The sequence below is a fragment of the Siniperca chuatsi genome, linkage group LG13 (genome assembly GCF_020085105.1).
Source record: "Siniperca chuatsi isolate FFG_IHB_CAS linkage group LG13, ASM2008510v1, whole genome shotgun sequence".
Lineage (NCBI taxonomy): Eukaryota > Metazoa > Chordata > Actinopteri > Centrarchiformes > Sinipercidae > Siniperca > Siniperca chuatsi.
In genome coordinates, this window is record NC_058054.1 from 18924453 (window position 1) to 18937640 (window position 13188).

The 13188-nt window shown below is 41.0% G+C and overlaps 1 protein-coding gene and 1 long non-coding RNA gene across 2 annotated transcripts; one reads left to right on the forward strand and one right to left on the reverse strand.

The window, feature by feature from the left end:
- Window positions 1-4995: 4995 nt before the first annotated feature.
- On the forward strand, window positions 4996-7321 carry LOC122887233 (growth/differentiation factor 8). Its single transcript, XM_044220242.1, has 2 exons — window positions 4996-5385; window positions 5960-7321. Exons 1-2 carry the CDS (start codon window positions 5046-5048, stop codon window positions 6760-6762), a joined length of 1143 nt encoding a protein of 380 aa, XP_044076177.1. The 5' UTR covers window positions 4996-5045; the 3' UTR covers window positions 6763-7321.
- Window positions 7322-9208: 1887 nt separating this feature from the next.
- Window positions 9209-11369, reverse strand: LOC122887237. The gene is made up of 3 exons (XR_006380497.1): window positions 11218-11369; window positions 10616-10950; window positions 9209-10167 (listed from the first exon to the last, which is right to left on the reverse strand). It is a non-coding gene; the product is annotated as an uncharacterized LOC122887237 (long non-coding RNA).
- Between the last annotated feature and the right edge of the window lie 1819 nt (window positions 11370-13188).

A 13188-nucleotide genomic window follows, 5' to 3' on the forward strand; every position in this document is an offset into this window, starting at 1 on the left:
GCAAAAACTCAGGACTGGGAGAGGTTCGGAGAGGCCATGGAGGAGGACTATCGGTCGGCCTCAAAGAAATTCTGGCAAACCGTCCGACGGCTCAGGAGGGGGAAGCAGTGCTTCACCAACACCTTGTACGGTGCGGGTGGAGAGCTGTTGACCTCGACTGGGGATGTTGTCGGACGGTGGAAGGAATACTTTGAGGATCTCCTCAATCCCGCTGTCACGTCTTCCGAAGAGGAAGCGGAGGCTGGGGACTCGGAGGCGGACTCATCCATCACCCTGGCCGAAGTCACTGAGGTTGTTGGCAAGCTCCTTGGTGGCAAGGCTTCGGGGTGGATGAGATCCGTCCTGAGTATCTTAAGTCTCTGGATGTTGTGGGACTGTCTTGGCTGACACGTCTCTGCAACATCGCGTGTGGCGGTCTGGGACAGTGCCTCTGGACTGGCAGACCGGGGTGGTGGTCCCTCTGTATAAGAAGGGGGACCGGAGGGTGTGTTCCAATCACAGAGGGATCACACTTCTCAGCCTCCCCGGTAAGGTCTATTCCAGGGTACTGGAGAGGAGAATTCGTCCGATAGTCGAACCTCGGATTCAGGAGGAGCAGAGTGGTTTTCGTCCCGGTCGTGGAACACTGGACCAGCTCTATACTCTCCATCGGGTGCTCGAGGGTTCATGGGAGTTTGCCCAACCAGTCCACATGTGTTTTGTGGATCTGGAGAAGGCATTCGACCGTGTGCCCCGGGCGCTTTGTGGGGAGTGCTCTGGGAGTATGGGGTCCGGGGCCCTTTGCTAAGGGCTGTCCGGTCCCTGTATAACCGGAGCAGGAGCTGTGTTCGCATTGCCGGCAGTAAGTCAGACCTGTTCCCGGTGCATGTTGGACTCGCCAGGGCTGCCCTTTGTCACCGGTTCTGTTCATAATTTATATGGACAGAATTTCTAGGCGCAGTCAGGGGCCGGAGGGTGTCCGGTTTGGGAACCACAGGATCTCATCTCTGCTGTTTGCAGATGATGTCGTTCTGATGGCTTCTTCAAACCAGGACCTGCAGCATGCACTGGGACGGTTTGCAGCCGAGTGTGAAGCAGCTGGGATGAGAATCAGCTCTTCCAAATCTGAGGCCATGGTTCTTGACCGGAAAAAGGTGGTTTGCTCTCTTCGCGTGGGTGGGGAGTCCTTTCCCCAAGTGGAGGAGTTTAAGTATCTCGGGGTCTTGTTCACGAGTGAGGGACGGATGGAGCGTGAGATTGACAGGCGGATCGGTGCAGCGCCTGCAGTGATGCGGGCGCTGTATCGGACCGTTGTGGTAAAGAAGGAGCTGAGTCGAAAGACAAAGCTCTCGATTTATCGGTCAAACCACGCTCCTGCCCTCACCTATGGTCATGAGCTTTGGGTAGTGACCGAAAGGACAAGATCGCGGATACAAGCGGCCGAAATGGGCTTCCTCCGCCGAGTGGCTGGGCGCTCCCTTAGAGATGGGGTGAGGAGCTCAGTCACACGGGGAGCTCGAGTAGAGCCGCTGCTCCTCCACGTCGAGAGGAGCCAGCTGAGGTGGCTAGGGCATCTGATCCGGATGCCTCCTGGACGCCCCTCGGGAGGTGTTCTGGGCATGTCCCACCGGGAGGCGGCCCCGGGGAAGACCCAGGACACGCTGGAGGGACTATGTCTCTCGGCTGGCCTGGGAACGCCTCGGGATCTCCCCGGAGGAGCTGGAGGAAGTGTGTGGGGCGAAGGAAGTCTGGGAGTCCCTGCTTAGACTGCTGCCCCCGCGACCCGGCCCCGGATAAGCGGAAGAAGATGGATGGATGGATGGATGGATGGACATAAGAGTCTACTCCCAGTTTTCTGACAGTCCAGACACTCAGGATTTGGGGATATTTTAATTCTGTGAACTGGAAATAAAGAATACAAGGCAACAAATACAATATAACATAAATAAAAACATAAATGAAACCAACTCTGGTGAAAAATATCTCAAGGGTACTAGTGTTAACCTTTAAAACTATCTATGATCTCTGAAAGTTTGGCACAGACACTGCTTCTTCTGGTCATTTGTACTTAAACTACTTGAACGAGATGGGACTCAATGAAACAACCAATCAGAACCATCAAATACACACACACACACACACACACACACATCGCAAGTTTTCCATGCTCCTTGTAACTTCAAACAAAGCTGTATTTAGTTTGTATCTGTGATTAAAGTCTGTATTGTAGCTTTAGGGCCACCAGAGGGCGCAATGGAGCTATATGTCTATCTATGTTAACCCTGTAGATATCTTCTCCTCTGCCAAGTGCATTCTGGGAATGGTTCAGTCCATTGCCACTCTGAATGCAGTGCAATTAAAACTAAAGGGAGGAGAAAATGGCAAAAAAAAAGAATAGTAATTGAATGGATGAATAAATGAAGGAATGAATGAATGAAGAGTAGTGTAATGGCAGTGGAACATAAAGCACACTTTCTCCACCTATTTATTTGCCATCAACACATTCATCTATATTGACAAAAAGTCAAAGTAGAAGCACAATGTAAGTAATACTTTTAAACTGCTGCAAGTGATAGCAACCTTTTTTGCTTTGTGACCCCTTAATACAAAGTCAACAATGGGCTTTCAGTTCTTAGATTGTTTCATTTAAATTGTTTTCAGAGGCCTGGAGATGTACAACTATACAAGAAAGAGGAAAGATAAGAGAACAAAGTATATATATATATATATATACATGATTTGATGTAGAACTTTTTTATTGTTTACTATCCTATCATCTGGTGACATTGTGCAATGTGCTGTATTTTTCATCTTCATCTGATTTGAAGTGTATATCAGCCAGCATGTCTGTGTGTATGATGAAATTCACTCATTACACAGAAACTTCTTCTCATGATTACAAAATAAGTCTGGGTTTTTTGTTCTGTCTATCTCTCTCATGCAACAACAGAGATAAAACAAGAAATAGCCAGAGAAGAGAGTGAGAGTCTTACATGACAATTCAAACAACAGTGCCAGTTTGTATGAGTCACTTTACACCTTTCACACACTTTCAACTTGCAAAGTAGGCTCACCTGGCAAAGCACATGATCGTTTCACACTGTCAAAGAAGTATTTGGGCAGTAACTTCTTCACATGTTCAAATATAATCCTGGCTTTTGATTTAGGAAATGATTCTAGATGTTGTGGCAGGTGCAGGACATTCTAAAGCTCCGTTTCCCAACCTTTTTGGCTTGTGACCCTTTACAGTCTTGCAATGGCTACTTCTAACCCCTCATCACAGACTGTATGTGTCTATGACCTGTGAGAAGAGTGACGTACCCTTCTCAGTTTGTTTCATTTTAATAGTTTCTAGTCATTAGTCATATTAAAGAGTAAGTCTCAAGCATATCACATGTAAGAAGCAAAGATGTGAGAAAAGTCAATGAAATATAACGTAATTGTGTGCAGCAGAAATGTTTTTTTAATCTTCTTTCCTATTTCTGTTAGTCATCTCGCAAAACCTCACATTTATCTTGAAACCCCTCCTTCAAAATTGAATGCATGAGCATTGAATTATGACATTTAATGTGACTTGCCATTCAAATTTAATTAACATTCGCATAGTTAATTTTATGGTTCCGTGGGACCAATTTTTATTGTTTTATTAGTGCACGATCTTATAATGTGTATATTAGCATTTCATTACATTTTTATTAGCCCTCTCATGACTTAATAGTTTTACTATCTGGTTGCTGAAAGGTAATGTTATACTTCCAAGTTCACGATTTGGCAAAAATGGCCATAAATGCACTTTTATGGACATTTTCTATAAAAGCAGTCAGTAATCGCAGCAGTCGGGAATGCCCAGCAATGATACAGACGTCCACGTAACGGGGTGGGGAAACTACTATGTAATCAAACAGAGCACTGACCCTACTTACTGACAGAAGTGAGGATTTTCACATAATATGCTGGTACAGTAACTGCCTGGCAACACTCCACAGTGCAAACGCAGTTGTCGCCTGTGTTCAGCTCTTCAGTCTGTCAATGACTACTGAAAGAGCAGGAATGTTGCTCTTTTATCCAACTGTAGAGGACAGTAGAGGCTGACATCAGATATGTTTTCAGTCTATTTTAATCATCATAAAATCATAAAATAGAGTACTTTCACAGAGTGCTCCATTTGATCTTTGACAAGCTCCTTACATCCGCTGAGTGATGATTGGATTTCTGTAATGATAGACAGATAATTGTCAAGACACTTCCCTCTTTCAACAGATGATATAACTTCTTTGTTTGTTTATCTCTTTTTTTAACCTTGAGCCATTTCCTCTTTGGGCTGGTTTAAGGAGGGAGAGGTGACATAGAGATAATTAACTCTCTCTACCCTTTTTTGGAGAGAGTTTCCTGTCTTAGCTTACCGTATGTTGTCACTAAAAAGAATAGACTATATATTCTATATAGAATATACATTAGAATATACACAGTAAGGCTGGACTGTTCATATAGTGGCTTGTAGTCTTCGGCAGGAAGGTAGCCTATAGCATTTGGAGAAGGGGCTTCCCAGGTTTCAGCACCTTGTGGGCTAGTGAACAAGACTCTAAGTCGCTCTTTGGTCTGTAATTGATCCTGACCTCTGACCATACTTGGCAGAGTTGCAAGGGAGCAGAGAGACACAGCCTTATAGTGATCAATAAACTATCACATTATCATTATTAACCCTCGAGGAGATAATGTAATTGCCCATTGCCCCCCTCCTTAGAACTAGTCACTGTAAGACGTATATGGTCATTTATTTGATTAGGTGACGCATAATAAAATGGGGAAAAAAAGCTGTAAATGTTCGAATAAATATCACAGATTTCTAATTTCTTAGGTCACATGTTGTTAACACATAATACAATGCTGAAAAATGTTGCTACATAATGAGATATGGCCTTAGCTGAGCCCATCACAGGCTCACCTGACTAACCAGGGGTGTGGCAACACAGAAGCTCTATAAATAAAAGCATGTCAAGAATTTCATTCATAACATGGACAAACACTGCTGCACTCTCAAACCAAACCTATCAGGCAGGCACACCATGGTCAGATCACTCACACTCATCTCCTGCACGCTGCTGCTCCTCGTCTCCTTCTCCAGCTCAGGGGAGAGCCGGCCTCACATGGCCCACGAAGGCACACCTGATGTGGACAGAATGGACAGCCAGAGGGTCCTGCTTCTGGAGGCGGTGAAGACGGGGATCCTCAGCTCATTGGGTATGGACAAGGGGCCCAGGCCAACCCAAAAGGCCTCGGAGGAAGAGCTGAGGGCGATGTATAAGCTCTACAGGGAAAAACTGAGAGAGATGAGAGGAAACTCCAGCCAGACGATGAGGGAAACCTGGCAATCCACCATGTCTACTGTGCTCTTTCCAGCTACAGGTGAGATATTTGTTAGATAGGGAGATGTCAGGAAGCCATTTAGGCCTAATTTAGCCATTGTCACACTTAAACGACTGATGTGAAAGTTGGAAAGTGTGAGTGGGAGCAGGAATGAACATCTCATAACTAGTTCATGAAATCTTGCAGTGTGAGTTTACCTCCACCTTACCTTACGCAGACAAAAGCTATTGTGCCGGTGTGGTTGTGAAGACTATAAATAACTTCTGTCCCTATACTTCTTGCTCCAGGTAAAGATGTCTGATTTCCTGGAATTTATCTGTGCAGAGATTAAACTTATGCGAATGGTTGGAAATAGAATCTATAGCCATCAAACACATTCCTACAAGCTTTTAGAAATTATGAGCGTGACAGACACACCTTGTACGTGATGTTACACTTTGAACACATGTTTTTATTATTGTCATCAATGACAAAAGAGCAAAAGAGCAACTTTTTTCCTGCTCCCAGTTGTTCCATGCTAAGATGTTGACTGAATGTATTTTGTCAAATCATTACAGGATGTTGCCAACTTTGGTTCTAATGATGCCTTTCTTTGTTTTTGTGTTTTCTTTAGTGGAGCCAAAAAAAGTGCTTCGGAGGGGAGAACACCCACAGTCAGGTCAATGCATGCAGTGGTACAGAGCTGTTTTCCATAAGAACCCCAATATCCAGACTGAAGTGACACTAGTTCGGGCTGAGCTGAAGATTTCCAGGCAGGTTTTAAACAAACCCACTTCAGTTCAGCCTGAGGTAAGACGAGAGGTTCAAGTTAAAGTCGACAGGAGGAAGCCGATAAACTCTGCTGCATGGACACACATAGACTCACCAGTCCATGCCAATGTGTCAAGCACTCAAGATGTGATGCTGGACATTAGCCCTGAGGTGGAGAAGTGGATGAGGACTGACGACGGTCAGGCACTGGTTGTGGATGTAGGGATAGTTGTGGGTGGAAAAGATGCCCTGAAGGTAAATCCAACGATTTCGCTGGAGTTGGGCCTCACAAACCAGCCCAAACCAGCCCGGAAGAAGAGGCTGCCTCGCTCCAACAAGGAAGATGTCTGCGATGAACAAGGATGGTGCTGCCGGAAGTCCATCACCGTGTCCTTCAAAGACATCGACTGGACAGACTGGGTGGTGGCCCCAGCTGAGTACACGATGCATTTCTGTGACGGCACCTGCCCCCACAACTACAAGCCGGCAAGCATGCACACGCAGGTGAAGTCTCGGCTGCACCAGATTACCAAAGGAGAGACCCCTCGCCCCTGCTGCGTGCCGGCTGCCTACGAGCCCATGGTCCTCATGCACTATGACAGTAGGGGAAAGTTGAAGCTAACTCCTTTCAATGACTTGATTGTCAGTAAATGTCACTGTGCCTGAGGAAAAAAAATGCAAGTGGATTTTTCTTTTTTTTTTACTTTAAACCCTAACATTTGGGAGAGCATTGCCACTAGAAAAATATGTTACATGGTGTAAAAAACAAAAACAAAGACGTGTTCTTAAATTTACATTTTATCAGTGCCGCATATGTAGTGTTTTTCGCTGGTTAACTAAATTACAATTGCAATTATCCACTATTACTTTATTTTGAAGATAAAAAAACATGTTACTGCTGCACAGATCCACTGTTTTGTTTTGCACTGTGGATCAAGCAGTAGATCTGTCCATTCATAACTTTTTAACATTATTTATTTTAAGTTCTATTTATGGTCCTAAACTAATATTTGTGTTTTGTTATTGTTTTATGTTACAGCATATTTTAGTACTACTTACTATGGAATTTTATTGCCATTTATTATTTAAAGTACCGTAGTTATTTTGTTTGTCTTATATATTTCAATATACGAAGACCAAAAATAAATGTTCTGATTTATTCATGCTGAACTGTTGCACTTGAATATATCAACATGTACATTTCATAATAAACACATGAGCATGATATTTTCTCATATTTGTCATTTATCCACGGAAATACTACCAACCACTGTAGATTACGAAGGCCAGGGTGTTCCAGACAAATCAGCTTGTCAAGCTATGATAACTTCTATTTCCCATTAATGACCTCGTGTTCACTGTGGCCTTGACCGGCTGGTTAAAGAACAAAACTAACAGAATTGTTAGTTTAATTTGACAGGGAAAATGGGAATTTGCAAAAACAAAAAAAGCTGCTTGTTGTGTAAACTCCAGACTGTTCAGATTACATATCTACGACGATACTGTAAATGCATTTTCATTACAGATTATCACAGCTTGTTGTTGTAATGTTTGATTTTAAGTGCTGTTGAGATAAGTTATTAGAAAAAGAACAAATAATAATGTGAGATATCCTACGATAAGTATGATCGCCAAGACAAGAAAAAATTATTCACAGTGGCAAAGGAGCTCATAAGACGCCAAAGTGCGGCTCGAGGTTTTGGAGTTTAATAGTAATAAAGAGAGCACCATGATGAGCGTAATATTTGGTGAGTGAACTGGAGAGAACGGAAATTGGCAGCAAGTTCCGCTGAAATGTTTATAGTGTTATAGTAATTATTCCAAGAAGTGACACCACCACCCCTAATGAGTATTTAAAAGTTTTTATCTTTGTATGAGTAAAGGTCACTTAAATATGAGCATATGTTGTTTTACAATTAATAAAGTAGATGTATTAAAGGGTGGGGCATATTGAGTGACCCTGGTCGACTGATTAAATAGGCAGATTAATAAATAGGTGATTAATCAGAGCTGCAGACACAAATGCTAGCTGTAATTACACTTTTCTGTTGGTAGGTTTAGACCTGTGCCCAGTATCTGCTCATTCAATTCTTTGTTTTTATCCTGTTACTCTTTGTTTCAGGGATGACATCCTCAGTTATTACACAACTGTGGGTGAATGTAAAGGTCTTCAATCTTAGATTCTGAAAGGTCCTGAGTTGCAGTACCACCCAAAGTATACAAGTATGAAAGAATTGGGGAAAGTGTTTATCAAGCCCTTCTGTGCCTAATCTAAGATAGACAGCATGAACTCATTAGCCTCTGGTATTTGGCTTTCTCCTGGTTCCTCGCCTTCCTGGAAAACGGTTACTGAAATGAAATGCGGGATGACAGGAAACAAAATCAAAAATAAAAGCATCATCTTATGCCATTAGAAGTCCAGAGAAGCACGAATAACACCTCTTATTCTGTACTCTATCTCTCTCTCCCGTTAAGATCTTTTATAGTACAATAAGAGTAAATAGGATTTCATCTATGCTACATGGTCAGAAAGATTTTCACATCCTCTTTGTGAGTCTCTTCTGTTTCGCAAGTCTTGATGGTGTACTTGTTAAATGTTTTCGTGTTTTTTGGCACATACCATATATAAAAATGTGAATTTTTGCAGTGTACGTCTTGTCTGCATTTACAGTATTTTAAAAAGTATTGTAAAACCTAATAAGACACATGGAACAGGTGGCTATTGGCTAAAATAATTAGAGGGAACAGGATGGTTTGTCATTTATCCAGATTCAAATCCAAATTCCAAATTCAAATGCAAACTGCAAAATGTTCTTAGAGACAATTTAAATTGTTCAGTTGTTGTTTTTTCTTATATTAGTATTGTCCAATATTGTGTTGTTTGTGTTTCATCTTCATAAACTTATATATAAATCCATGACTTGTACATTTTTAAAATGTAAATTTTAAAATAATTTCTAGAACATTTTTTATGGTGACCACGCAGAGCAACAAAATAAGTTTCACTGTTCAAACAGAATTAATTCAATGAAATCATTGTGACCTATATCAGTGATGCAGCTGCTGTAAACAGTGGCCTCCCATGACAGACTTTGAGGCTGATAAATATTCAAAATGTGCTAATGGCAAATGTTTATTGATCACATAAAGAACCTCAATAAATGGAAACTATTCTATAAAACATAATGAATACTATACCCATCCACGCATATAAGTGCATATGTCTACATACTAAGGCATGCGCTTACACGTGGAGCATATTTCCACATTCACATACCTCTTTTCAGTTTTTCAGTGTATTAAAAAAGCTATTTGTATTTGTAGATGTTTTATTTTAAACCTGTTTAAAACTATTACAAGAAAACAACAACACTTAAATATACATTTTCTCTGCTGCTAAAATGTTTCTAAATCTAATGGAGGGCCAAACGCAAAAATGCAAACAAGGACAGCAGAATACATGCATGACATTACCACAGAAGGGTGAAGAAATCGCTCACACTTAAGGTCAAAATTAAAAGTGATTCATCAGTATTTCCAGACGTATCCAGAGAATGCCATAAAACAATCAGATCTTATCATGAAATTGATTAACTTGGATTGTTTTCAAAATGTGGTTATTTGTGCAGCAAGTCCAATACAATCTTAAATGCACTGTGCCAAAAATAGCAGCAACCAAAGATGTGTAAAAACAGCAAAATATAAGAAAACATATGTAACAATTTATGCATATTATTCCATTCCTAACGTTATAGATGATGTACAATAATGAAATATATCTTTGAAATACTGTATACTGCATATATAGACACTACAGTATGTATCAAAAAGCAACAGCATATTTTGGCCTTATAAAAATATACATTTATACAATGATCAATGTAGTAAATAGAGTAAAAACATGCAGATGTGAATAGAGATGTTTCTTATCATGAATCTGGCATAATATACACGTCTTCTTCTTGGTAGTCTGGGAGGATGGAGAGGTTGCATGCTGGATCATTGCTGTATATTGCATCATCTGGTATATCACACTGCAAGTACAAATCCTCTTCATGTTGACTGGACAACCTGCGGTGAAACAACAAGTGTAGCGGATAATGTTCCTATCAGAAAGCAATTTTCTGATGTAAAACCATTGTGACACAAGACAAATATTATGTAAACTGTGTGGATTTCCTTTCCCCAGTTTCTATTTTTGCTCAGGCAAAAACTCCAGCACTGAGTCATCAGCTGGCACGTTTGATTAATAGACTTTAAATCGTAGGAAACAAAAGAAGAAGATATCGCCTCCAGATGTCAGCCAAACTGTGTGCATATAATACAGCAAGACTGTGCAACATGGGGAAATTCACGCTGCACACACAATGTTTCTTCATCTGTTTCCGTATTTCTTTTTTGAGCCGCTGCAGTTTCATATATGACATTTCAGCCTCAACATTTCTTCTAAATTGGTCTAAAAAGGTGAAACCGTTTGACTAAAAACTGAAAGTATGAAAATACTTCAAGTACAGCTTACCTGCTCTCTGAGCACCTGTTGTATCCAGTAGTTTGAGTTGTCAAGTTTTCATAGATAGGGGTCTGTCCTATTGAATGTTCTGTCATACTGGTATACTGGTGGGAATCAACGTGTGCCGGCTCTGTAAAGTCCTCCTTCTTCTGGCTTCTTGTACGTCCAAACGGCAACATGATTTTACTGTGGTATTTGTACATGATTACACCAGCTACAATCACAAGCAGGAGAAAGAAGAGTGTCAGCCCCCAGACCTGACCATGAGAGGAGCTGGGGTCCAAACATCTGTTTGTGTCATTGGAGTAATTTCCAATTGAACAAGTGTTATTGACAGCCATGATCTGCAAGCATGAAAGATACACAGTTAAACCAAGTGACTGCATGACATTGCTCAAACTACTACATGTAGTCATTTGTAACAATTTACAAATGACTACATAAATAAAATATCCCGTTCACTTCATGAAAAGTTTTTAAAATAATTCAGTTCAAAAAATTATTAAAATTCACAACACACATTCCAGGAAATGCTGTAAAACAAATCATGAATGCCAAGTCAAACCGTTTTTTGTGTCAAAGTGTAGCTCAATAAAAAACAGTGATCTTACCAAACAAGGCTCCAATGTCGTGGGTCAAGGTCTGAGTTGTGAGTGCAGTTATATAGTTTGTCTTCAACACCTCACACACTTGCAACTGTGTAGTTCCCTTTTTACTGAAATCATGGAACTAAGCAATAAAAAGGCTGAAACCAGAAGATTTCCCGTTAAAGGTCTTTCTGAAAATAGACAGCTGCTGACAGGAGCTGAATTATTGCTATATTAAATTTTATGACTCACTGGACAAGTTTCCAGTCTGAGCACTGAAATGATTAGGATTGCTTGATTGGACATTGTTTATAATTCAATAATTGATTGTGAAGAGTAGAAACATTAAATTGTTGATTAAATTGTTATTTTTTGGGGGGGATTATTTTGCTTTCTCTGGTTGAAAAGTCTCAAATTGACCCAAAAGAGAATGACTTTTTAAGCGTTGTGTAATTATACTTTTACTCATGTGTGTCAAAGTGTCTTGCTGAAAGGGTGAACGTGTGTTTAGAGGACGATATCGGAGGTTAATAACACACACGCACACACGCACAGATAAAAACAAGCTCAAGTTCATCCAGAGTTAAAGTAGTGTTATCTCTCATCTGCATATCTATCAGGCTACATTAATAAATGATATGAGATACTGTCATGACACTGTGCTACCAACACAGACATGAACAGGAGCAGAACTATGGCGTACTGGTTGTCCAGTTCAACAGGACCTTTATCTCCCCCTGCTGTTACTTTCATCCCTTTCATGCAGAATACACCAAACCACAATGTTACATTATGTTTGGACTACAATTCCCACCATAAATGTTCTGCAGAGTTGAAGAAAATGAATATGTGTAATTTATTGAATTTCTTAGTAAACATTATGATTTGGGAAAGAGAGCAAAGCCAGCTGTTGTTGGTGACACAAAAAAATGATGCCATGTTCAGGAGAAAAGCATGCACCTGGGTTTTCGGAACAAGGATAAAATCTGTAAAATAGCTGCATGGAAATAGCAACATTATGGGCTCATACTGATCAGAAGAAGAATAAAGGCCTCAACAATGAACTTTCTACATTCACATACGTTCACATGCATTCACTCCATACCACATACATCCATTATTGTTCCAACAACCTTTTGTACACCACAAATAGTATTTTGGAAAGCCAAAATGGCTGAAAATTGGTTTAGTGGTGCAAAAAGAAAAGAAAGAACCAAAAGGGCGGCTTCCAGACTTTCAGGTTGAACTGATAAAGTGAAGTGAAACTTTCCCTTTCTGCTGCTTGCTACCTCAAGCCTCTGAAATGATGCTGCTAATGTTGGACATGTGGTTTTCCTTATTTTTACAGGCCATTACAAACAGGGACAACTTCAAGGCTGTCCCCCCTGTTGGCTTATTCAGCAATAACAGAATAATCCTGTGCACAGACTCCACCTGCCCTGGAGTAGCTTCTTTTTCTATGTTACCATGGTTACTTAACAACCAAATTACACTCTCCCGAATGGCAGGTGATACAGCTTCACTGTGCCTTCAGTGCCTGTTTGGCATTTGGGCTCTCAGCAAAACAAATGCTTGAGATGTTTTATGTTATATTATATTTGGATTTGCATGTGGTGTTTTTACTGAGCCTGATATATTATCATATACAAAGCTCATAGGCCTCTTGGTGTTGTGCATGCAGCTGTTGTCATGGCTGACAGTCTGCTGCTACAGTATCTGTGAAACTGAAACCCCCACTGCAGGCAAGAAACAGGAATGGACACACAAAGGTATTTTTCTCCTGATTGATGCATTTATCGTATGATTCACTGGGGAAAACAAATGTGTGACAGAAATACCACCTCTTTCGCTCACCTAAGAGCTCATTTGTCTCCACATGAGTAAGTCTCTCACAGGAGTGTGCAGTCCATTCACCTTTTGAATCTACTCAGCTGGAAAGCAGGGGGAGACACTGTTGTGACTGAGTATTTATCCTCAGTCAGCAGGGGTGCAAAT